Genomic DNA, 24,459 nt, shown 5'->3' on the forward strand with positions numbered 1-24,459 from the left:
TAATGTATTTCAGGGGTCCTGCCCGCAGTGGTACAGCCCATGCTCCCCTCCCGTTCCTAGCGGTAAGATCCTTTCCCCCCTCCCCTCGCTTGGTACAGCCCAAGGCGGTGAGACGACGGCGTTCGCTGCAGGGGGCGGGGTCTCGTCACGTGGGCGGGGCCCTGGATTGCGGCAGCCTTGTGGGCGGGGTTTTAGGAAGTGGGCGGGCTTTGAGCGCGGACACGGCTCTGAGGGGAGGAGCCTCCTGGAAGGGGGCAGGGCATGTGAGCAGCGAGGGCGGGGCGAACTGGTTGGCGCATGCGCAGAGCAGGCGGGGGTGCTGCGGCCTCCAGGTCACCTGAGCGCGATGGATGAGGCGTGAGTAACGGGGCCGGGGGGCTCTGGGGCTGGCCGCCTCCTGGGGGGAGGGGGCTCTGGGGCTGGCCCCCTCCTGGGGGGAGGGGCGTGGGTCGGGGGGGGCTCTGGGGCTGGCCCCCTCCTGGGGGGAGGGGCGTGGGTCGGGGGGGGCTCTGGGGCTGCCCCCCCGGGGGAGGGGCGTGGGTCGGGGGGGGCTGAGGGGCGTGGGTCGGGGGGGGCTCTGGGGCTGGCCCCCTCCTTGGGGGGGGCGTGGGTCGGGGGGGCGCTGGGGTGGCCCCCTCCTGGGGGGAGGGGCGTGGGGCGGGGGGGCGCGGGGGTGGCGCCCTCGGGGGGGGCGGGGCGGGGGTGAGGGGCGTGGGTCGGGGGTGGCGCTGGGGCTGGCCCCCTCCTTGGGGGGGGCGTGGGTCGGGGGGGCGCTGGGGTGGCCCCCTCCTGGGGGGAGGGGCGTGGGCCGTGGGCCGGGGGGGGCTCTGGGGCTGGCCCCCTCCTTGGGGGAGGGGCGTGGGTCTGGGGGTGGCCTGGTCCTGGGGGAGGGGTGTGGGTCTGGGGGGGGTCTGGGGCTGGTCCCCTCCTGGGGGGAGGGGCGTGGGGCTCTGGGGCTGGCCCCCTCCTGGGGGGAGGGGCGGGGGTCGGGGGGGCTCTGGGGCTGGCCCCCTCCTGGGGGGAGGGGCGTGGGGCTCTGGGGCTGGCCCCCTCCTGGGGGGAGGGGCGTGGGGCTCTGGGGCTGGCCCCCTCCTGGGGGGAGGGGCGTGGGTCGGGGGGGGCTCTGGGGCTGGCCCCCTCCTGGGGGGAGGGGCGTGGGGCTCTGGGGCTGGCCCCCTCCTGGGGGGAGGGGCGTGGGGCGCTGGGGTGGCCCCCTCCTGGGGGGAGGGGCGTGGGCCGGGGGGGGCTCTGGGGCTGGCCCCCTCCTTGGGGGAGGGGCGTGGGTCTGGGGCTGGCCTGGTCCTGGGGGAGGGGCGTGGGTCTGGGGCTGGTCCCCTCCTGGGAGGCGGGGCGTGGGCCGGGAGGAGGGTCTAGCCCTTTCCTGGGGCTTGGTCTGGGGGGCACTGGGGGTGAGGCGCTCTGTGCTGGGGTCTCCTGTCCAGTGTGGGGAGCAGGTATATGGGCTGACCACCCTGTGGGACAGGGGGTTGGGGAGCCCCTGGGTGTGGGGAGCATTGGGACAGGCAGGTCTGGCTGGGGTGTGGGGAGTATGTGGTGTGGAGCAGATTGGTTTGGGGTTCATCTGTGGGGTTTGTTTAAGGATGTCTGTGATGTGAGGTTTGGGGTAGTGGAGTGCTGGGACAGGGGGTGTCTGCAATTGGGGGGAGTATTGGTGAATTGCTGAGCCGGGGGCTCAGATTGCTGCGTGCCATCGTTTTGCCTCCAGCTAACGGGGCGGCATCATCACCCGTCGTATTTCCTTTATTTGGAATCTGTAACTAAACCGTGTGTCTGAGCAGTAGGTGCCTGTTCTGCTTTTGACATTGTTCCTTTGCTCCCTGGCCTACTGGGGCTAGAACATGGGCTGAGGCCAAATGATGCTCCCCACGGTCACAGACGCACATAACGCTCCACTGTGCTTGTGGCTGACGCTGCTGCTTACTCTTAATTACAGTTAAATGCCCCTTTGAACATGTTTTTCTCGGCCTAACTCTGTGGTTTGTGCCCTGTAGTTTATTTTAACCCCATCACCCACAGGAGGCTTATTCCAGGCAGTAGGGAAGCTGCCCAGGGTGCTTCTGAGGGGGACTGGTTTCTTAGGTTTGAATGGCAGTACCTCTTGTAAAAGAGATGTTTGAATGCTGGGGAACTATAACTTTGAAACTGTACCCCAAGGGGAATCAGACAGTTAAATCCCAGCAGATGAAAGGAAAACAAAAGTATAATCCTGAAAACCTACTTGTATGCCTCAGACTCCTAATTGTCCAAAGACTTCCCTACTGTTACAACGGGAAGTGGCTCTGCTTGGAAGTGAGGGGATCAGATCCCTGCCTATGTCTCCAGGCTCTTGGGTGAACTGGAGCAACAATAATGCAAACAGAAGGGTTAAATGATGAACCGGAATGGACTGTAACTCCCTCCAAAGGCTAACCTGACTCCCTGGGACAATCAGGCTTGCACCTATAGTTTGCATGAGATCAGAGCCTCCTACAGTGTTGCTACATTGTGTGTGTGTGTGTGTTGAGAGAGAGAGAGAGAGACCTCCCCCCCCCCCTTCTTCCATTAGATAGCAGAGCAGGTTTGTTCACAGTCCTGCAGCCAGGTTTGTCACATGCATGTTGTGATCGTGTCTCCCACCCCTAAGACTAGGTCCAGAGGAAATGTGCGTAGTTGGCACTGGGTGAACTTTAAGGAGGTTTAGCCCTGCAGAAGTATGTTTTGTAACCCTGCAGTCCCTGGGAACAGCCCCGGAGCCTCTTCTTGGTGTGTGTGCGATTGGCTCTTAGTTTTGATTTTTTGCTGCCTCAGAGAACGTTTGGCATCTTTAATAAATAACCCTTTGCTGTGCGCTCCTGAGGAGGAGAAGCAAAGACTTGTGGCCTGGTCTCTACTGTGAGGAATATGCTAGGGGGGAAAGATCCCAGCTGACCTAGGAGGGCCGCCTTGGAGGCGCTGTGATTCCAGTCTGTGTATAATGAAGCCAGCATCACCTTTGCCTTCAGTCTGTTACTGCCCGGGGCAAATGGAACAGAGGAGCTGCTCAGAATATTTAGTCAAAAAGGAGGTCACCCAGGATCATGCTGTTGGGACCAGCCATCCTAGGGGCACAGATAGGTGAGACTCCTGCCAATGAATGCTCTGTCCTGAGCACCCAGTGTCCCTCTTCAGTACGGTTTGCACCATAATTATTCCCTGAACAAACAGAACCAGTGTGGCCTGCGCATGCGGTTACTTTTTTTGCCCGATAAACTTGGTGATGCACTGAGAATCGCAGCACACCGTTTTTGTTAGGAAATGCCTTGTGTTTGCGAAGAAGCACTCTGTTGTTTGGGTGCTACCTTTGTGTTATGTTTTTCAGGAAAATGGAAATTCCAACTCCTCCAACTTCTAAGTGCATTATATACTGGAAAAGAAAAGTCAAGTCTGAATATATGCGTCTTCGGCAACTCAAGAGGTTTCAGGCAAACATGGGAGCCAAGGTAGATGTATTTTCTGGGGCCAGTCCTCGTATGTATAAGCAGGGGAATATCAAGTAGGAGTAGGGAGAGTACATGTATTTGGCACTGTTGTGACGGCTGCTGGAACACGGTGTCTAGTTCTGGTGTCTGTAATTCATGAAGTATGTTTAAAAATTGGAAAGAGTTCAGAGAAGAGCCATGGGAATGGACCTTTCAGGCTTTATAATCTGTGGAGTTTTTTTAATTGTTCACATTCTGCTGTTAGACTAGACCGTGATCAGTGTCTGTGTGGGGTGTAGAGAATCTTTCTTTGGTGTTCCTTGTGACAGAGTGATCTGGTGATCAGGGCACTAGCCTGGGACTGGAGAGTCTAGGTTCAGGGCCCTGCTCCGCCACAGACTTTCTGTATGACCTTGGGCAAGTCACTTAGACCCTCTGAAGCTCAGTTCCCTGTAAAATGGGAATAATATCCTTCCTTGCCTTTGCTGAAAGCAGCAGCTGTGTTGACTCTACAGCCTGCTGTGTGTCACACATTCCCAGCAGGGATTCCAGCAATCTGAGTCTACACTTGCTCTGAGGATTGTAAGAACGTCTCTTTCTAATTTCAGGCTCTGTTTGTGGCCAATTTTGCAAAGGTTCAAGAAAAAACTCAAATTCTGAATGAAGACTGGAAGAAGCTTCGAGTTCAGCCAGTCGCGCTAATGAAGCCTGGCACTGGGCACCCTTTCCTGAAACAGGTACAGGAGAATGAGGTGGAAATGGCAGGGCAGCCCCACGAGCTGAGCACAACCCAGGGCTTTGCAGGGAAGGCTGAAGAGGGCTGTACCTTTCTCCGCTCTCTGCGGGTCAGTCTCTTACCGTGCCTTGTACTCCCCCCAGGCTGCAGAAATGGGGGGAAAAAGAAAGCCCTGTGGCTAATGTCCAGGGAAGACTGAGTGACTATAAAGTTCAGCAGATCAGTAGCTGTACCTGTGGGACGGGATCAGGTGTATGTTTCTGTCCTGCAGTCACTGTGTCTGAGCTGCCCTTTCCTTACTGTCGCTGTGTTTGCTTGTTCTCCAGTGTACCGTCGAGAGCAATTTCCCTGGATTCCCAAACCAGACCATCTTCATGAGGTCCCTAAACACAGTAGCGTTGGTGCCTATTATGTATTCCTGGTCCCCTCTTCAGCAGAATTTCATGGTAGGTGAGAGTGCATTGTGGTGTGAGACTTTTGAGACGATTAATGCGTCATCCCTACATGTTTGAGGTTGCAGATACCTTCCTCAGCCTACTCCCTTTGAGTCTGGCGCTGCTCCTGAGACATTGGAAGGGAATGTTTTCATCTCGCATTATGCTGTATCCCCAATAGCAGAGCTGGCTCGCCAGTTCCCCTGAAAGCTCGAGGGCCGGCCAAGCCTGACTGCTGCCTTTGCAGGGTTCAGTGCCTGAATTTAGTGGCTGATTTTTTTTTTTAAACTATGGAATTGTTTCTGTTTAAAATAGGGCTGTTTATTAATCACAGTTAACTCACATGATTAACTAAAAAAAATTGATTTAAAAAAATTAATTGCGATTAATCGCACTATTAAACAATAGAATATCAATTTAAATTTATTAAATATTTTCTACATTTTCAAATATTAATTTCTGTTACAAAGTGTACAGTGATCACTTTATATTATTTTTATTACAAATATTTGCACTGTAAAAGATAAACAAAAGAAACCGTATTTTTCAGTCCACCTTATACAAGTACTGAGCAATCTCTTTATTGTGAAAGTGTAACTTACAAATGTAGATTTTTTTTTTTGGTTACATAACTGCACTCAAAACCAAAACAATGTAAAACTTTAGAGCCTACAAGTCCACTCGGTCCTACTTCAACCAATCGCTCAGACAAACAAGTTAGTTTACATTTATGGGAGATACTGCTGCCTGCTTCTTATTTACAATGTCACCTGAAAGTGAGAACAGGCGTTTGCTTGGCACTGTTGTAGCCAGCATTGCAAGGTACTTACGTGCTAGGTACGCTAAACATTCTTATGCCCCTTCATGCTTCGGCCACCATTCCAGAGGACATGCTTCCATGCTGCTGATACTCATTTAAAAAAATAATGCATCAATTAAATTTGTGATTGAACTCCTTGGGGGAGAACTGTATGTCTCCTGTTCTGTTTTACCTGCATTCTGCCATGTATTTCATATTATAGCAGTCTCGGATGATGACCCAGCACATGTTCATTTTAAGAACACTTTCACTGCAGATTTGACAAAACACAAAGATGGTACCAATGTGAGATTTCTAAAGATAGCTACAGCACTCGACCCAAGGTTTAAGAATCTGAAGGGCCTTCCAAAATCTAAGAGGGACAAGGTGTGGAGCATGCTTTTAGAAGTCTTAAAAGAGCAACACTTTGATGCAGAAATTACAGAACCTGAACCACTAAAAAAGAAAATGCTGGTGGCATCTGACTCAGATGATGAAAATGAACATGCATTGGTCCGCTCTGCTCTCGATTGTTATCGAGCAGAACCTGGCATCAGCAGAGACGCATGTCCCCCTGGAATGGTGGTTGAAGCATGAAGGGACATATGAATCTTTAGCGCATCTGACACACAAATATTTTTCAAAGCTGGCTACAACAGTGCCATGTGAACACCTATTCTCACTTTCAGGTGACTTTGTAAACAAGAAGCAGGCAGCAGTATCTCCTGCAGATGTAAACAAACTTGTATGTCTGAGCGATTGGCTGAACAAGAAATAAGACTGAATGGATTTGTAGGCTCTAAAGTTATATATTGTTTTATTTTTAAATCCATTTTTTTTACATAATTCTACCTTTGTAAGTTGCACTTCCATGATAAAGAGATTGCATTACTTGTATTAGGTGAATTGAAAAATACTATTTATTTATTTTTGTTTTGTACAGTGCAAATATTTGTAATAAAAATAAATATAAAGTGAGCACGGTACACTTTGTATTCTATGTAATTGAAATCAATATATTTTAAAGTGTAGAAAACATCCAAAAATATTTCAATAAATGGCATTCTGGTACTGTTTAACAGTGCGATTAATTGCGATTAACTTTTTTAATCACTTGACAGCCCTAGTTTAAAATAATTAAATATTCAACAAATAAGTTAGGCAGCGCCTACCTTTGTGGCTGATCCCCCAACGGTGCTGCTGTTGAGAGAACAGGACGGCACAGAATGATTAAATTACACTTTCTGGCACAGCATTAATGCTGTGACTTCCTTGGTTAAAATTATTTAGCGGGAAGTGATAGCTTAGTGGTTTGAGCATTGGCCTGCTAAACCCAGGGTTGTGAGTTTGATCCTTGAGGGGGCCACTTAGGGATCTGGGGCAAAATCAGTACTTGGTCCTGCTAGTGAAGGCAGGGGGCTGGACTCGATGACCTTTCAAGGTCCCTTCCTGTTCTAGGAGATTGGTATATCTCCAATTCATTAAATTTTTATTATTATTAAACGTCAATCTGCAGCTATTTCCTACTGGCCGTTGGCTTGCTGCAAGAGTGCTCAGATCTGCCTGCTGAAATAACTCACTACGGCCGGTGGGGAGCAGCTATGGCAGAACAGAGAGATGTCAGTTGGCAGAACGTCCGAGAACCGAGTGTAGCAGTGGAGTATTCCGAGTGCCTTTGTCCCCGCTGTGTGTAAGGAGAGCATGCTCCTCTAGTGTGCGCTGTACTTCAGCCAGGGATGAGTTACCGTCTGCTCTTCGTTGTGTGCCAACCCAGTTCTGCCCTGCTCATGAGCCCTCTGATACTGATTTGACCACTTGCTCGGCTCTCTCCTGTGTCTCTGAATGTCTCTGGGCCCTGGAGACACGACCCTTCTGTTGTGGCAGGGGGTGTGTTATAAACAGAGCGCCTCACAGTGTGCAGGGTAGCCGTGAAGTCTGGGAAGAGCGAGTCTTTGCAGAACCGTGTGTGAACAGGAAGGAGCAGCCCCAAGGCTGCCCTCTGACTGGCTGTCAGTGAGCGCTTGCTGCCTGACCTGTTGCAGGTGGAGGATGAGACTGTGCTGTGCAATATCCCCTACATGGGAGATGAGGTGAAGGAGGAAGATGAAACCTTCATTGAAGAGCTAATTAATAACTACGACGGGAAAGTTCACGGCGAGGAAGGTAACCTGGGCAGAGGGGTGCTCTGCATTTCTGAACGGCTTGCAAGCAGGGAGCGTGGCCGGGCTTTCTGAGCCGCTGGAGAGGCAAAGAGCAGTAGCAATAACCAGCCTCTGCGGAGGGTCCCCTAGAATAGGAAGCATGTAAAGCAAGAGTGCCCTGCTGGCCTGGTCCTGTCTCCCTGCCCTCAGCTCTGCCAAGGCAGCCCTGGGCCTCTCACTGCCATTTGTATAACGATGGCAGATATCCATTAAGGGTTAGGGTGAGACCAGCAAACTTATTTCACTTGTGACCTGAGCCAAGACTTGAATCCAGTTCTTCAGTGGTGAAAAGCTCATGTGTTTTCCCACCGAGCTGCCTAGCCCCTCACAAGGCCCTGCCTGGAGGTAGGAGACATTGAAAAGCTGGCTCCCATCCCACGCCCCAAATGGCTTAATTAGTAAGTGTCTGGGCCTGTAGCAATTACTACCCAGCTGGGAAGAGGGGCTGGCTCTGTTGCTCCATGTGTTGGCTGCCAGGTGTGACTAAGAGTGATGCACAGTCAACATCTCTCCCACCTCCCCAAACACACTCTGCCTTGGCAAAATCCTGTCATGAAAGCGCTGTTCCTAACAAGCAGTCTGTCCCGTGGCTGACTTAGGCTTGCCACCGAACCCCAGGCTGGAAAATTGCAGCACGCCCACGAAGCAGCTGATATTTCTGTCTTTTAGAGATGATAACAGGGTCCGTCCTTATCAGCGACGCAGTGTTCCTGGAGCTTGTTGACGCTCTGAATCAGTACTCGGATGAGGAAGAGGAAGGGCTCAATGACTCTGAGGGGAAACAGGAGGATGGGAAGGAGGAGCTGCCAGTCACAAGAAAAAGAAAGCGAACCACAATGGAAGGTGGGTTTGGCAGCAGCAGCTGACAGTGTCTGGTGGCCTCCATCCTCCCCAGCAGTCACTGTGCCCTCCTGCGCTCATCGTGGTGATTGCTAATAAGGGTAGTGAAATGCCACTTAGAAAGCTCCGTGGCCTGGCCTTGCTCCCCCTGGGATGCTAGCCGGAGTCTTGCCTTGGGGTGGGTTTCAGTGGGAGGAAGCTCAAACAGTGGGATTTTCACTTCTCAGGAAGCTTTAGTGGTGGATTTCATCTTGGACTGCTGTATGTGGTGCTCTGAGCGATACCAGGAGCAGAGAATCTCTCTCTCAGCTGCAGAGACTCCAAAGTATCGTGTGTAAGGTCCTGGCAATCGCAGCTAACACATCTTCTTGCGCATAGTTTAGTCTGGTTGTGAAACATCCAAGAGTAAAACCTGAGTCCAAGCAGAGCCTTGTTTCTCTAAATCCCCTCGGGCATCTGGGGAAGGGTTTTTGTGCACTCAGTCCCCTTGCAGCACCAATTAGTAATTTTTCCCTTATGACTCATCATTGGTCTCGCTGATGGCATTGCTGGTGGGTAGAAGGGGCACCACTGGAACGGCATGTTCCTTATCCTAGCTGTTGGACTGAGGAAGGATTCTCTGTTGGATAACTGTGTGATCATCTCGCTGCCTTTTAAAATGGGATCCAAAGCATCCCTGGAGTAACTCGACCCCTAACAGGGAAAGGCGCTTTCGAGTCCTGCTTAACTCAGGAGTCTTCTGTCATTTTGGTTTAGGCAACAAAAAGTGTCCAAAGAAGCAGTTCCCAAATGACATGATCTTCAGTGCTATTTCTTCAATGTTTCCTGAGAACGGCTTCCCGGAAGACATGAAAGAGCGGTAGGAGACATCACTGGTTAAACTGTCTAGCAGAATCAGTTCCAGTTTTTAACAAAGATACTTCAGCAACTAATAGTATGCCAGTCTGACTGGTGCAGTAAACCCGAATCTGCCCATGGACAGTGTCAGAGTTCAGGGAAACGGCACCTGCATTCCCCCTCCGTGGTCCCTCTGGGGCACCTACGCTAGGCTCCTGGCTCCTCAGCCGTCACCTCTCTTAGATAGAGACCCATATCTCTCTCTCTCTCTCCCTCCTGACGGGTTTTCCCAGGCTGCACAGTTCCCTGCCTGTGCTATGAAATCCTCCCCAGCAAGCCAGACTGCCTAAAAGGCCAGCGTCTGTGCTTTGCTTTCTCTCCAGAGGCAGTGAGCATCGTAATTGCCACAGTTACAAATTCCCACACTCTTTATAAGTAAGCACATTTATTCTTAAGGTGAAAGCGTTGCAGAGAAGACCTGCTAAAAACAATAAAAGAACTAGACACAGGCTAAAGCTTACTAGAGGTCACCCCAACTCCAACTTTGGGCTCTGGTAGTGTCAGTCCTTCAAAACTCACAGCTGGGTTTTCCCCAGGGTTACAAGTCTCATTTTCAGAACCAGAACAACCATGAATAGTTCATGTAGCTTGGCCTCACGTCACAGGTGATCAGCAGACAATGGCCCACCCCTCAGGGCGTAGCTTCCAAAGGCTGGGGTTTGGCATAACCAGAGGTGGGGAATTTGCATTTATCTCCCACTAGCTATTTCCCCAGGAAAACCACTTCACGCTGTTGCAAGAGTCCATGCTTGTCTGGCCCATTGTTCAATATAGTCCGTTGAGCCCCCTGGAGAGGTTATGTACGATCCTGGCCCATAAAGCATTCATTTCATACCGTGGATCCCAAAGGTGCGTAAACTTCATTCAATAAGGTCTCCCAGGATATTGCAGTAAATTGCCATGTCTGTCACAAACGGTCTCTACGGGAGATGGGGAAACAGTGTACAAAGGCTTCCGGGGAACAGAATGAAAGTAGCCTAATGGGAGCTTGCTAGGAGAAAACCGAAGTTCTGACTGTTTCAACCCCCTGAACTCAGCCCTGTTGTAGCGAGTGGATCAGCGCGCAGAGCCGAGCGGCTGGTTGCAAACATAGAGCAGTGTGTCCATGCAGGGTTTCTTTTAACCCAGGTACAGGGAACTTACAGAACAGTCTGATCCGAACGTGCTGCCCCCCCAGTGCACTCCAAACATTGATGGGCCGTGTGCCAAGTCCGTCCAGCGGGAGCAGTCCCTGCATTCCTTCCATACGCTCTTCTGCAGGCGGTGCTTCAAATACGACTGTTTTCTGCATCGTAAGTTGAGACTCAGCTGGAAACTCACCTGGAGGTTCTGGCATCTGTTCCACCATTTCCACCCCTTTCTTTACCTTGCCCCACACCAATGATTCTGCTGCCCACACTCCACATTATACCGGGCGGGTGCCTGTGTCTTTTCCTGGTGCTCTGCGCTAGATAGTGTTGCAATCCTGGAGAGCCAGATTGACAAAGGCATTCAGGCACCTAAAGATGTGGATGGGCACCTACTTGCATTGTTAAAGTGGCCTTGAGTCTGTATCTTCCCCACAGACGGAAGGCTTAGTAGCAGTACGTGGGGAGTCCCAGTCCTGCTGTGTGAGCCTCCCTCCCCCCCCCCCCCACCTTGTGCACGGCAGACATGGCACAGCACAGACCTGACACATGTTACGCTGACACCTCACTGTGGTCTGCCCCTGCCCCCATGTTTTACTGCTTTGTCGTAACGAGTCGCTGGGCCATTTCCTCCAGCTTGTCGTGCTAACGCCTTGTGAGCATTGCTTTGCCAGTTAGACCTGGCGCTTTCCTATTCCTGGGGATCGCTGCGGAGTTACTGGAGTCTCTTCAGCTAGACTCTGTTACTAAACACTGGAATATGACTGGGCTTTGGTGTGTGTGTCAGTTTAAAAGTAAAACTTCCTGTTAAGTCTCTTTTCCAGGAATTGGGAGGTGTTCGGGTGTCCCAACATCACAGATCTACGTTTCCTTCCTTTGTGAGTGTGGGGTGGCCAGGGGATGTGGTTAAGTTCCCTGGTAGCGTAGGACTCCCGGTCGGTGCCCATGGTGTCTGGTCAGCGTTGCACTTCAGCGCCTTTCGCCATGTATGCTGGGCTGTCGGCTGCCTCCTCCACTGTAGGGACAAATGAACCTCTCAGTTGGAAGGTGACTGGTGCTAATATGATGAAGGTGGCTTGTATTTTTCAGCTTTCCATGCGACTCCTAATGTCTATAAACGGAAGAACAGAGAGATCAAAATCGAGCCAGATCCCTGCGGGACAGACTGTTTCCTCTGGCTGGTAGGTTTCTGGGATACCCTCCTGCCTTATCTGTGGGCCGGCTGGGGCCTTTATACTGTTCCAGTGGCTTCCAAGGTCAGACACTGGAGTTGGTGAGCACAAGTCCTCACTTGAGACCCATGTTAACAGACCTTCAGCCATGGAGCGTTAGCTGGTCTCAAACAGGCAAGGCCCTGCGATGCTGGGTGGTACCACAAGACAGTGCAGTGCTCAGCATGGGAAACTGTATTTAAAATAACCCAGCTGTGTTCCCTAAATCCAGCCACCAGTCCCCAGCCCCCACAGCCGGGGGTACTGGCAGGCAGTACATGGCTCGGCAGCAGATGAGATGAGCCAGCTGGGGAACAGGCACACAAGGGGATGTGGTCTTTGCCCCTGGGAGCTCACCCTCTCGCTGACGCTGCACTTGTAGCAGGGGCACTGCACCGCAGGAGAGGCTGGGGGCTGCTGGCAGCACAAGGCAGCGGAGATGGGCAGGTCACAGCGTGAGATGCTCACCGGAGGCGTCTCACTGCACGGACTCATCACCCACAGGGTTTGTAGGCACCTCTCACTGTGGTCCCCCTCCCCCCCCCCCCCCCCGCCGAGAGCTGAGGGTCCCTGCTGCAGTGCAGAGCCCTGGGCCTGTGGAACGGAGCTCTCTGCGTCCCTTGCATGGCTCTCATGTGCCATGCGCTGTCTGATTGCAGGAGGGAGCCAAGGAGTTTGCGGTGCTGCACAATCCCAGGTCCAAATGCTCAGGTCGGCGGCGCCGTAGGCACCATGTGGTCAGTGCTTCCAGCTCAAACCCCTCGTCCTCCTCTGTCGCTGAGACGAGGGAGGGAGACAGCGACAGAGACACGGGCAATGACTGGGCCTCGAGTTCCTCAGGTATGATGCCTTGGAGCCTCCGCATTTCCATGGGCTCTCCCCACTTCCATCTAACTCGGGTGCTGCAGCGCCAGCACTGGAGAGTCGCCAAGGCAGGTTTTCCTGGCTGCACCGGGTAGCCCAGCTCCTCCCGCTCCTTGGCTTGGCCCGGTAGGCAGAGGGAGCAGGAGCAAACGGCTCATCAGAGCGTCCCCTTCTGTCCATGCATCAATCCACAGCTCTGTGTGTCTGGCCACCACAAGTCAGGCCTCCTCTCAGAGGGCTCGGGGGTAGGGTGCTGCCCTGCCGGCTGTGCCCATGGCTTGGTCTGGGGCTCAGGCTGCTGGGGGCCATGGAACAGGGAGCAGCTCACGTTATTCTCTGCTGCCCTGCACAGACAGACCTGCAGGGGGTGGTGCTGGGCCCTGGCGGGAAGGGGCCCTGGTGCTGGGAAGATTGCCACGGGTGGGAGGCGTTCGAGGCAGGAATAGGGAGGGGGCCATGGGAGTGAGGGGCTGGCTCCTGGCAGACCCAGGTTCCCCAGCGTGGGAGTCTGCGTATTTGCTGCCCTGACTGCTGTTTCCTATCATCTGGGTCTTGGTAGAGGCCAACTCCCGAAGCCAGACCCCCACCAAGCAGAAGGGCAGCCCTGCCTCCTCCCAGCTCTTTGTGATGGAAGCGCCACAGGAGCCCGTCGAGTGGACGGGGGCCGAGGAGTCGCTCTTCCGCGTGCTCCATGGCACCTACTTCAACAACTTCTGCTCGATAGCCAGGCTGCTGGGAACGAAAACCTGCAAGCAGGTAGGGCCTGGCATCCTCGCGTGGCCACTCCTAGGCGGGGGGTGGGAGGGGAGGGAGCCTGGGAGCAGTGCTCTCGCTTGCTTTGCCTTCTGTGCCACAGAGAGACCGGAGGAAACCCGCCTTGAGGGGCCTAGTGAGGTAACCGCGTTGTGTATCCGCCCAGGCTGTGCGGGTGGCTGGTGCCTGAGGAATTGCTTCCTTGGAGTGCCATGGTCTGGTGCTCCCTCTGCTCCGCCTCGGAGGATGCCGGCTGCCTCCTTGGTCTGTAGCGTCCCGCACACCTAGCGTTCCTGTTTGACGTGCCAGTCACGGTCTCGAGGGAGGAGCCTGCACTGGTGCTGCTGCAGAGTAGTTTGCTTGTCCTAAGGAGAGCACCACAAGGCCCTGGATTCTGCCCCTGCCTCCGACCCACTAGCCTGCTCCTGATTCTCTGCAGAGCTGAGGATTTGGTGCCTGGAACCAGTGTGTCATGATGCTGTTCAGTCTGCCTCCACCATCCCACTGCCCTGACTGCTTGGCTCTGGTTTCAGCCCAGCCTGCTCCGCTTCCTTTGGCTGCGGAGTAAACTCGAAGGGATTTCCAAGGCCTGGATCCCCTGACTCTTCTCTTTCCTGGGCAAGGCCAGGTTTTCAGAGGGCCGTGCATAGAAAAGTACCTGCCGGCTCCCTGCCTGCCTGCGGCTCAGGCTCCAGCCTGCCTGTGTGCAGAAAGCTGTGGGTGGGGTTTTTGGATGCCCTTTGAAAATGCCGCTCACACCCTTTAGCACCTGCAAAGTCGCTCCACGTGTGTTCTCCCAGCCTGGAATCCCTATTGCTGCCCTTTGGGGATTTTCCCACCTCCCGTCTGTGCTGGATTCCACTCGACGTGCTCGTGCTGTCACGCTCCCGTCTTGGCTGGGTTCACACCTGCGTGTGGAACCAGGGGCGGAGCGAAGTAGCGTGGGAACGAGGATGAGCTTCCATCACTCAGCTCTAGGCACGTGAAGTTCAGTGCTGGACGCGCACACGCTCCATACAGTGAAAATCGCTGCAGCCCCTAGCCTAGCTAGCTGCAGCCTGTCACTGCACACAGCTGTCCCTGCCCTGCCGTCAGGCTGGAGCTGCGAGGGTTAGTGCTGCTGATCGTCCCCAGCAAAGTGTTTTGGCGAGAGGGAGGGGTTTGCTTTCCAAAGGAACAGCAGCAGCAATCTCCCCTGGCTCCGTGAGGGCAGGGGCGGGCGTCTGGCCTGTGGGAGCTGGGTCTGCCCTCCAGGGTATGATTTGAACGAGCTGGACTCTTTCGTAGGTCTTCCAGTTTGCGGTGAAAGAATCCCTTATAATGAAACTGCCGACCAGCGAGCTCATGAATCCGTCCCAGAAGAAAAAAAGGAAGCACAGGCAAGTGCTCAGCAAGCTTGTTTTGTTCTTAACATGCAGCCAGAGCCTCTGCGCACCCTGCCAGTGTTCCTGCTAATCCCCATCTGCACACGCTCCCCATCCTCACAGCCGCTTGTGCTGGTGGCTGGGAATTGGCCCCCGGCCTTCTCTCTGCCGCTGCTGTGGTATCCATGGGCCCTGGTACCCATGGCGCTAGCAGGAACAGCTGCCTGTGAGAGTCAGTCCCCTCAAGGAAGATGGTTGGCTTCTAACCAGCTTCTTGTGCACTTGTTCGAATCCATCCTGCCGAGCTGTTTGTCTTCCGTGGGGTTTTGCCTGACGCTAGGGTTTGCCCTGAGGAGCGTCTCTCCTAGACGCCGGGTTCTGTTCTGACCAGTCGCTGGTGGTTATTAGTGCATGAAGCTGACAGCCTGGCTGCCGATGGGATCTCACCTCTCCAGTTGCTGAGCTGACTGGGAGCCTCGAGCGTCCAGGCACAGACGCGCTGTTGGACATGCCTCAGGTAGGCGCCTGAGTCCCACATCTGTTTCTCTTTCAGGCTGTGGGCTGCGCACTGCAGGAAGATCCAGCTGAAGAAAGGTACCGTGCGGTGCTGGCCATGATCTGAGGCCTGGGTTTGAGAAGCATCAGGGTGCTGTGTAGCACTTAGAGTCTCTCCAGCCGGCCAGCTCGAGCTGTGAGCGACAGGCCAGCAGCAGCCACAGGAGCCGGTGCTGTTGCTGCCTGGCTGCGCCTTGTCTGGCTGATGTGGGATACCTGTGAAGTTCCCATCCGCTTGTGGTGGGACTTTTCCATCCGCCTCGTCCCGGCGGTAGCGTTCTGGGCACCCTCATTTCCAAGTGCCGGGAGATGATGGGGGCTGATCAGGAGCGAAGTAAATGGATCATGGGCTTGTGATCCCAGTGCAGTGTCCGTAAGGCGTTCAGCACAAGGTGCGTGCTGATGGGCTGCCTGCCCTCTGCTAGCAGAACTGGAAATGACAGGCTCTGATGCGTCAGAGCCTGGAGCACAGGAACTCCGCGTCCGTGGGTGTTTGCGGGGCATGGGCTGTAACCAGGGCATTTCCTCTCTTCTTCTTGTAGATAATTCACCTACCCAGGTGTACAACTACCAGCCCTGCGACCACCCCGACCACCCCTGCGACAGCTCCTGTCCCTGTATCATGACTCAGAATTTCTGTGAAAAGTTCTGCCAGTGCAATCCTGACTGTAAGGACACAGCTGGGCACCCTGCTACCTGCACAGAGGCGCTAACGGGGCATTACAGCGGCTCCCTCGCGTTCCCGCCTCCAGGCAGCTTATGCAGGGTGGCTGGAATCTAAGCGCACAAGGACTGGCTAGCAGTCTGCCCAGGCCAGGGGAAGTGGTGTGTTCTGTGGTAAAGCGTGGGCTGTCAGCGGGTAATGACACTTCCGTAGTGAAACTCACCTCTGCACCTTCGTGTGTAGTGCCCCACAGGCCCCTGCTGTGCTGCTAGCAGCTCGACGTGCCGAGCGCGCCTCCGACACTCGACTGCTACAGTTCTGTTCCCAGAGCGCTGCTTAGATCCTCATCCCCCGCCTGGGGCCAGTCATCTGCCTTTGGAATCTCTCTGGGGGGTAGAGGGAAGAGACATGTCCCTGGCTCTCATGCTGTGCCACAGGGGTCTCGCCACATACTGCTGTGCTGATGCGCCCCTTTGTTTGCAGAACTTGGGGTGCTCTAAACACTTCCCAGGGTAGCGTCGCTCTCTTGCACTGCCAGCGAGCTGCCGGGGGGTGGGGAGAGGGGAGCAGGGAACATGCCTGCCTGCTGCTGCCAGTGGTGCTCTCTGGGGGGTTGCATTATTCCCTTTGCAGTGCTGTCTCTACTTCCTTATGGCTGAGAAACCTGAAAACCAGGTCCTGTGTTTACTGGTGCAGAGCCACCTCTCTTGGATGGTCAGACACAACACATCCTGCGTCTTGGCAGGGGGTCAGACTAGATGACCCTTGCAGTCTCTGCTAACCCTTTGGTTCTCTGACACCCCCAGACAATCTCCCCAGGATCACTTGGTGATTCCCTGTTCTGCTCACTCCCTCTGGGGCACCTGGCATTGGCCGATGTTGGCAGACAGGACACTGGGCTAGATGGACCTTTGGTCTGACCACTATGTTTTTATGCCAGCCCCCCCTTTGCCTTGCAAGTTAATACTCGATACGCTCAGTCCCCAAAATCCTCCAAAACTCCCCCCTGTAGTATCCAACCCTGTTGGTAATTACCAGGTTCCCTAGTCCCAAGGGAACAGAGCTTCTTTGATTCAGCTGAGGGTTCGCATTTGACTTAATACCACAGCACTGAGACGGATTTAAAATAAAATCCACGGATCAGGTTATTAACAAAGAACAGTGTTTCAAACACGTGTGAGTATGACACGCCTCTTGGAATTTTAACTTGAACCGGCTGAATTCCTTGTCTGAAGTAAGTTCTCACCTCCCATAGTCAGGACCCAGCGCTCGCCTTCCTGCTTCCTCAGTGATGGGGGATGGTGCTGGCTCTGCCCCCCAATATTTGAAGTGCATCCTTTGGCTGTGCGCCCCCAGATAAAACTTTGCCCCACTGCTAGGTTTCCTGTGTGCCCCTTTCCTGTTGACTTGGGGTTAGAATGGTTAATGTCCATCTGAACCGTGGCAGGTGAATCAGCATCTGATGCCTGGCAGCAAACTCATTTGTCAGCGCTGCTTCCAGAGCACGTGCTCGGGACGGATTTTCAGCACATGCACAGCCCCTGACATACCACCCAGATGTACCTCCCGCAATGAGGAGGAGGTTTGGTCTGATGTGAGCGGTCATTGGACACCTCCCACGCCCTTTGGAATAACTGCAGTGAAAGCAGCGGGTTAGGTGTAGTGAGTTTGTCAGGCCTGATAGGCAGTGCTGGGATGGGAGAGCGAATCCACTGCGGGTTCTTCGGGCCACACTGCAGCTGAGCAGCCTCTCCAGCTGGGGGGTGTCCCTGGGGTTTGAGGCCAGCAGGGATCCTCTAGCCTGAGCTGTGTAATCTGGGTGTTTCTCGCTGCAGGTCAGAACCGCTTCCCGGGCTGCCGCTGTAAGACCCAGTGCAACACCAAGCAGTGTCCGTGCTACCTGGCCGTGCGGGAGTGCGACCCTGACCTGTGCCTGACCTGCGGGGCGTCAGAGCACTGGGATTGCAAGGTGGTCTCCTGTAAGAACTGCAGCATCCAGCGGGGCCTCAAAAAGGTATTTGCTGTGCCCCTCCCCCAGTGTGCAGAGCAGCTTGGCTGGAGAAAATCCACCCCTGCTGCTCTGTCCCCACTGGCCCGGAGATCAGGCCTGAGCTGAAGGGGGCGGGCGGTGGCTGGGCTGTTCCCTAGGCTCCCAGAGGGTTTTCAGATTCAAAGGCAGGGTTTGAACTAACGGTGAAGCAGGAAGAGGTCCTGGGAAGAGGAGTCGCCTGGGGAAGCACAGGAAGGAACAGAACTCAGGGGAAGGGGTGAGATCCTTAGAAAACAGGCCAGAGTTCGACAAAACTAATGGAGCTGCAAGGAGCTGGGGCAGCTGCTCACAGTAACAGCTCGTAGCCGCCTCCTGTCCGGGGCGTTTGTCGTTTTGGCTGGTAATTCCCTGAAGCTGGGATTGTGTCCGCCTGGGCGTGCAGCACCTGGCGCGATGGGTCGAAGCTCCTGGACGCAGGGGTAATACCCACAATGCATAAACGAGCGCTAGGGGGCAGGGGAGCCGATTCCCGGGGGACTCTGGGCTTGTCTGCATGATGTCGGGGTGTTTTCTTTCCATTGCGCACACTGCTGGCAGCAGCTCTGCAGACTCAGCCGAAATCTCTTGCACTCTAGCATTTGCTGCTGGCTCCATCAGATGTCGCTGGCTGGGGGACGTTCATCAAGGAATCTGTGCAGAAGAATGAATTTATCTCTGAATATTGTGGTGAGGTTAGTAAAGCCATCTCGGCCCGTCCCCACAGGTCTGGGGTGACGCAGACGTGCGTAGCTGCCGTTCTTGGGGCCGCAGCCCCATGGCTTTCACAGCACCGGTTAACAAGCAGTCCCTGCCCTCGTGTGTGTGGGGCACGGTTCATGTGGTGCGTAGTCAGAGGAAACCACTAGAAGATTTTTCTCAGCTTTCCCCACCCTCAGAGGTACATAACAATGAGTGAGGCTTAAATAAAGAAACCCGTTAACCCCCGAGGGGGCTAGCGAAGGCTAAGGGGAAGGGCTGGGTGCTGGCCCAGACTCACTGGGTGAGCTTGGGCGCAGATGCTGGAAATGGCCTTGGTTTGGGGAAAGGAGTTTTCAGGAGTCCACCCTGAGCCGGGTCTGCGGCGGGGGCCGAGTGGCCGCCCATTGAACTAGCTGGGAGCTGTGGGTGCTCGGTATCCTCTGCAGCTCTGGCCCGAGGGCTGTAAATGGGAGAGCTGCTCCCGTCTCGGTGGGTACAAGCTCTTGGTCCTCGGAAGACGCGTCGTGTGAGTGCCCGGCATGGCAGGAGTGTAGGTGTGAGCCAGGCCTCCTTCGACGTGGTCGGCCATCTCCAGAGGGAGGCTGCGGTACGCGTCCCGGCCGGCGGAGCAGAGGGAGGCTCTCCCTGAGCAGGCCAGCCAGCAGCCTCCGCCCTAATGCAGAGGGACTGTTCCCTGGCTTTGGAGAGCCCCGTCCCCCGGGACACTCAGCGTAACGCCTGCCCATTTCCCAGCTTATTTCTCAGGACGAGGCCGACCGGCGGGGGAAGGTCTATGACAAGTACATGTCCAGCTTCCTCTTCAACCTCAACAACGGTAACTTCCCAGCGGGGGACCTGGGTTCCTTCGCGTCACCCAGGGCAGGGCCTGGCTGTGGGGAGGGAGGAGCCGACAGCAGCCGCGCCTGGAGGAGTCTCCCAGGCTGGACACTGGCTTGGTCCAGGCACTGTGCTTTTGGGATCACCTGGGTGTCTCCCCATCGCCACAGCTGCTGGACGCCTGCCTCTGCAGGCCAGGCTGCTCTGTGATGCCACCGTCCGAGCTCCCTGTAACCGCCTGGCACTTGCCAGCGCCGGGGGCTCAGTGGCTGCTCAGTGGTTTTGAGGACAGAATCAAACTCTAGAGAGGCAAAGCTGTGAGCCCCGAGCAGGGCTGGAGGGCAGCCAGGCCAGAGGGATTTGCCTCCTGAGCTCATGGCTTGGCTCCGGGCTGTAGAAACAGGCAGCGAATGCAATCAGCCCCTGGCGGTGCTGGGATCCGTGGAGGAGCGGGCGAGGGGCGTGACTCCACGACAGGTTTCGGGTGAGCTGGCGGATCTGGCCCCAGCTGGCTTTTCTTGAGGAATAAATTCCTTACGGCAAAGACCCTCCAGAGCCCAGGAGGATTTTGTGTGCCCAGCTCTGAAGAGCAGCTGAGTTCAGAGGCCATTGTGCTTGTCTGGCTCCAGGGCAGAGCTACCCGACTCGCTGAGTCTAGCCAAGCCCCAGAGCTAGTCGGGGGGGAGATGTGGAGCCGAGCCCTGGAGCTAGTGTGGGGGGAGACACTGAGCCAAGCCCCGGGGGGAGGGGGGAGACGCCGAGCCGAGCCCCAGAGCTGAGGGGGGGAGGGGAGAGACGCCGAGCCCCGGAGCTAGAAGGGGGGGGAGAGACGCCGAGCCGAGCCCCGGAGCTTGTGGGGGGAGGGGGGGGGAGAGACGCCGAGCCGAGCCCCGGAGCTAGTGGGATCTTGGTCTGCCGGGAATCTCAGGGTTCTGTGGTTTCCTTTCCTAATAGATTTCGTTGTTGATGCCACCCGCAAAGGAAACAAAATCCGCTTTGCCAACCACTCTGTGAACCCCAACTGCTACGCCAAAGGTGAGAGCTCTGCGCCCAGCCGCAGCCAGACAGGGAATCCCGGCCTGTCGCTCCGGGTGACGCAGGGTCTCCTGAGCCTCTTGGAAGCATCCTCTGGGGCTGTGCGCTCTGGAGGGGGCTGACCACCAAAGAAAGGCCGAGGGTTGGGTTTCCAGGCCCTCTCCGCTCTGCCAGGCCCTCCTGCTGCTCAGTGGGAGCTGAGCGCCCGGGGCAGAGCCTGCTGGCCAGCCAGGGCCCCGGGCGAGTCCCATGGTGCTGGGGGAGAGCCGGCCTGGGAGCCGAGCCCTGACCCCTTTCTCTGCCGCAGTGGTGATGGTGAATGGAGACCACCGGATAGGAATCTTTGCCAAGAGGGCCATCCAGGCTGGGGAGGAGCTCTTCTTTGATTACAGGTGAGCCCCGCGGGGCCTGGCCACTCGGGTGCGTGGTGTGGAGATCTCTGGAGCAGGGGTCTCCAGCCTTTTGGCACCCAAGATCACTTTTTGAATTTAAGGGCAACCCAGGATCTACCCTTCCCCAAAGCCCCACCCCACTCACTCCATTCCCCCCCTTCTCCGTCACTCGCTCTCCCCACCCCACTCACTCCATTCCCCCCCTTCTCCGTCACTCGCTCTCCCCACCCCACTCACTTTCACTGGGCTGTAGCAGGGGGTGCGGGCTCTGGAGTGGAGCTGAGGGGTTCACAGTGTGGGAGGGGGATCTGGGGTGAGGGGTGTAAGCTCTGGGAGGGAGTTGGGGTGCAGGAGGGGGCTCCGAGTTGGGGTGCAGGAGGGGGCATAGGGTGCTGGCTCTGGGAGGGGGGTCGGGGCTGGGGCTTGGGGTGCAGTGCTTGCAGGCAGGAGCAGTGCGCGGAGGGAGACCCCTGTCCCCGGGGTCGTGCTGGCCACTTCCGGGAGTGGCGTGGGGCTGGGGCAGGCAGGCGGCCTGTCTTGGTGGCAGCCCCGCTGTGCCGCCGGAGATCGCGATTCACCGGTTGGTGACCCCTGCTCTAGAGAGACGGGCTGCTGGGGAAGTGACTACGTGCCAGTGTCCCTGTCTTGCAGGTACAGCCAGGCCGATGCCCTGAAGTACGTGGGCATAGAAAGGGAGACAGATATCATCTAGCCCCCCGCGGGCACGGCCCCTGCTCCTGTCTGCCCCAATGCCGTGGTCATTCCATGCTCCATCATTGCTGCCCCGTGCCCGTTGCTGTGTGTCCCGAGTGCTCCGTTCCAGCCAGACGCCTGGGAGCAAAGCCCAGGGCAGGAGCAGGAGTCAGACGCTGCCTGGGGTAGCAGGACCCTGGCTCGGTTCCAGGGCAGGTGGGCGCTGGTGCTCCTGGGCTGGGACGGCTCCAGAGACTGGAAGGAAGAGGCATGGCGGAGAAATGCTCAGTCTGTTTCTAAACCTGCCTGAGCGACCAGCTGGAACTGGAGCCAAGGGACGGTGGAGCAACCCCCTGCATGCAGGGAGCGGGTGCTTGATGTTCTGCTCCTGCCGCAGCCATTGGAGTGAGCTTTTATCCCTGGGGCATCTCTCTTGCTACCTCTCGATTTCCTTCCATGCTGAAGTGCTGGGGCCGAGGCTGCTAGCACGTGGTCAGACCCCACCGAGGGTCAGTCCCGCCTCCCTGCAGCGTGGCTCCGGCGAAAGGGGGGAGCTGCCCAGCACAGCGTGTGGGGAGGGGTCCGCCGGGGCGAGGAGCCACGCTGGTTACGCGACGCGATGGTGCCAGGAGGAGCGGAGGGTGCGTCTGTCGTGGGGTTGCCTTAGGAGCCAGAGGAGCTGGCGGGAGGGGGCAGGAAACGCGAGGCCAGCTGGGGCGTGGGAGGCCCCTTGCCCTGCCCCAGCTCCCACCTGCCAGGCTCTGCGGAACGCCAGGTGAACGATGTGTATTTCTGCCTCTTGCGCTGGCCGGCCCTTGGAGCCTGGTGCGTCGCGCACCCCCTGCTCTGCAGAACTGGGGCACCACAGGCCACGCGCGGCTCCAGCTCGCTGCGCCTGGGGTTAGTGGTGGGCAGCCTGGGCTCTTCCTGTGTCAAGCCTTCAGCCCGTACCAGGCAGGCGGGCACTGCTGGGACAGTCCCTCCGGGCCACGGGCTCTCGGCCCCTGCTGGTTTCTGTGCTGTTAGCCAGGTGAGTGGTGCTGCTGCAGGCATGTCACTGACGCAGACACTTTAACCTGCTCCACTCCCTGTCTTGGATCGGGGCTGCCCCACAGCTGCCATGCCAGAGCCAGGCAGTGCTGCGAACGCTGGGCACTGAACTACCTGGCACTGCTCCATGCTGACCAGCGAGGGGGGCTGGGGCCTCTCTGGGGGCTGCAGAGGGGCTGGAAGTGTGGGTCGCGCAGAGCGTTCTGCTTGCCCAGCGCTGGGCTGGGTGCTCCAGCGTCACACAGTTGAGCCGGCAGGTTCCCCTGGGCCGGGCTGCCCCAGCAGTACCCGTAAGGCACTTTACAAGCCCCCCATGGCTCCCTGCTCCGGCCTGGAGCTCCTGCCATTGCACAGAACTCTTCTCAGGTGGCGTTTGGATCAGCGAGAGCTTGGCCTGCTGTAAATACCTTGTGGCCGGTGCCCGCCAGCAGCTCTGTTGCGCCAGGCCCCCTCCCAGCAGTGCAGACCGGGGGGGCAGGCTCCCCGGAGGTGGAGAGCAGGGCAGGGTCTGCTCTCAGCACCCCATGCAACGAAATCAAGTGAGCACTTTAAACTAGGCCTCCCACCCAGCTGAGGAGCGGGGCCCCGGGCGGCTCTGGGTTTGAGGGGACACCTGCCAGCCCAAGCACAGCTGGTGCTGGGTGGGGTCAGTTCAGACGGCAGGGTCTTGTCCCGGAACAGGAATGAAAGCCAGGGCTGGCCTGTGCCTGGGGAGAGGGGGCAGGATCTCTCGCTCTGGGCCGAGGGTGCAGCCAGGTGGGGGAGGCGGGGGGGTGAGCCAGGCTCTCGGGCCTTCTGCCTACTAGCTCAGGCTTGTTCCTGTTCTCAAGCATCCAGGCATCTGTTCCTGCCGCTAGCAGCCGAGCGGGGCCCAAGGCCCGTGCTGCTCCCCCCCAGGGCAGTTAGGCCCATCTCCCTCCCTGGGGCTGGCAGGGGTGTGTGCCTGGGCCCCCTTGTCTGAGTGACCCACCCCTCCCCGGCACCATACCGCCCTCCCCAGCCAGTGACTTGCCCCCCGAGCTTGGCTGTCTGCGCAGTGAGAGGCTTTGTGTCTGTGGTCTGCTGCCGTGAATTATATGCACTTTAAAACTGATGTGGCTTGTAATCTTTGTCCCAATAAAGTGGTAGTGAATGTCCTCCCCGGCCTGGCTGCCAGCGTCCGTTCTTCCCCCAGCCCGAGTGGGAGCTCGCCCTGCTGCGCTGGGGCCTGGATGCACCAGAGCACTTCAGAGGAGCGGTGAGTGGCCAGTAGGATGCTGGCCCGATCCTTAGCTTGGCCCTGCTGAGAACTGCCCCTGCCCTGGACGTGGGCACCTGGCTGCAGTATTGTTCTGGTCTCACCTGCAAGCTCGGAGCAGGCCTGACGGGGCAACAGCAGCAGCACAGGGGCACGGTGACTCCTGCAGCATCGCCTGGTGCTAGGGATGGGCACAGACCAACAGGCGTGTCGCAGCCGCAGGAGCTGTTGGTCTGAGTGGCTGGCCCAGTTCAGTTACATCTGGCCCTGGGGATCCCTGCTGTGCCCACGGGGGCAGGGGCATTGCCGTACCTGGCGCTCCAGGGCCTAGCGACCAGCAGCCGCGGGGAAGGGGACGAGCGCTCGCCCTGCACAGCGTCGCTCTGCCGTGGGGGCCCTGCCGGGCGTTTCAACTGATCCAGACTCCAGCCTCGTGAGTCGCCACCTGCAGAGGCTGGGAGGGGGAGGCTCCTGCATGGGCCCCCCTGGACCTTGCTCTGAGCTTTCCTTGGTTCAAGGAAGGAGCTGCGTAACCTACACCTGCCCCACTCTCTGGCCCCAGCTCTGACCTCCTGCCCCCCATA

The 24,459-nt window shown here is 56.7% G+C and overlaps 1 protein-coding gene across 2 annotated transcripts; it reads left to right on the forward strand.

The window, feature by feature from the left end:
* Positions 1-286: 286 nt before the first annotated feature.
* Positions 287-23,969, forward strand: EZH1 (enhancer of zeste 1 polycomb repressive complex 2 subunit). 2 transcript variants are annotated; one of them, XM_044999623.1, is made up of 20 exons: positions 287-357; positions 3,359-3,479; positions 4,067-4,195; positions 4,521-4,640; positions 7,470-7,590; positions 8,298-8,471; positions 9,225-9,327; positions 10,494-10,657; positions 11,582-11,673; positions 12,363-12,543; positions 13,127-13,323; positions 14,608-14,699; positions 15,238-15,278; positions 15,782-15,907; positions 17,739-17,917; positions 18,529-18,624; positions 19,385-19,466; positions 20,423-20,503; positions 20,811-20,895; positions 21,547-23,969. In XM_044999623.1, the coding sequence occupies exons 1-20, from the start codon at positions 347-349 to the stop codon at positions 21,605-21,607; spliced, it is 2,256 nt and encodes a 751-aa protein (XP_044855558.1). In that variant the 5' UTR covers positions 287-346; the 3' UTR covers positions 21,608-23,969. The 2 variants fall into 2 exon arrangements, with proteins under 2 accessions (XP_044855558.1, XP_044855557.1); XM_044999622.1 differs by lacking the exon at positions 287-357 and adding an exon at positions 1,821-3,114.
* The last annotated feature ends 490 nt before the right edge of the window (positions 23,970-24,459 follow it).

Source organism: Mauremys mutica, chromosome 25 (assembly GCF_020497125.1).
Source record: "Mauremys mutica isolate MM-2020 ecotype Southern chromosome 25, ASM2049712v1, whole genome shotgun sequence".
Taxonomy (NCBI): Eukaryota; Metazoa; Chordata; order Testudines; family Geoemydidae; genus Mauremys; species Mauremys mutica.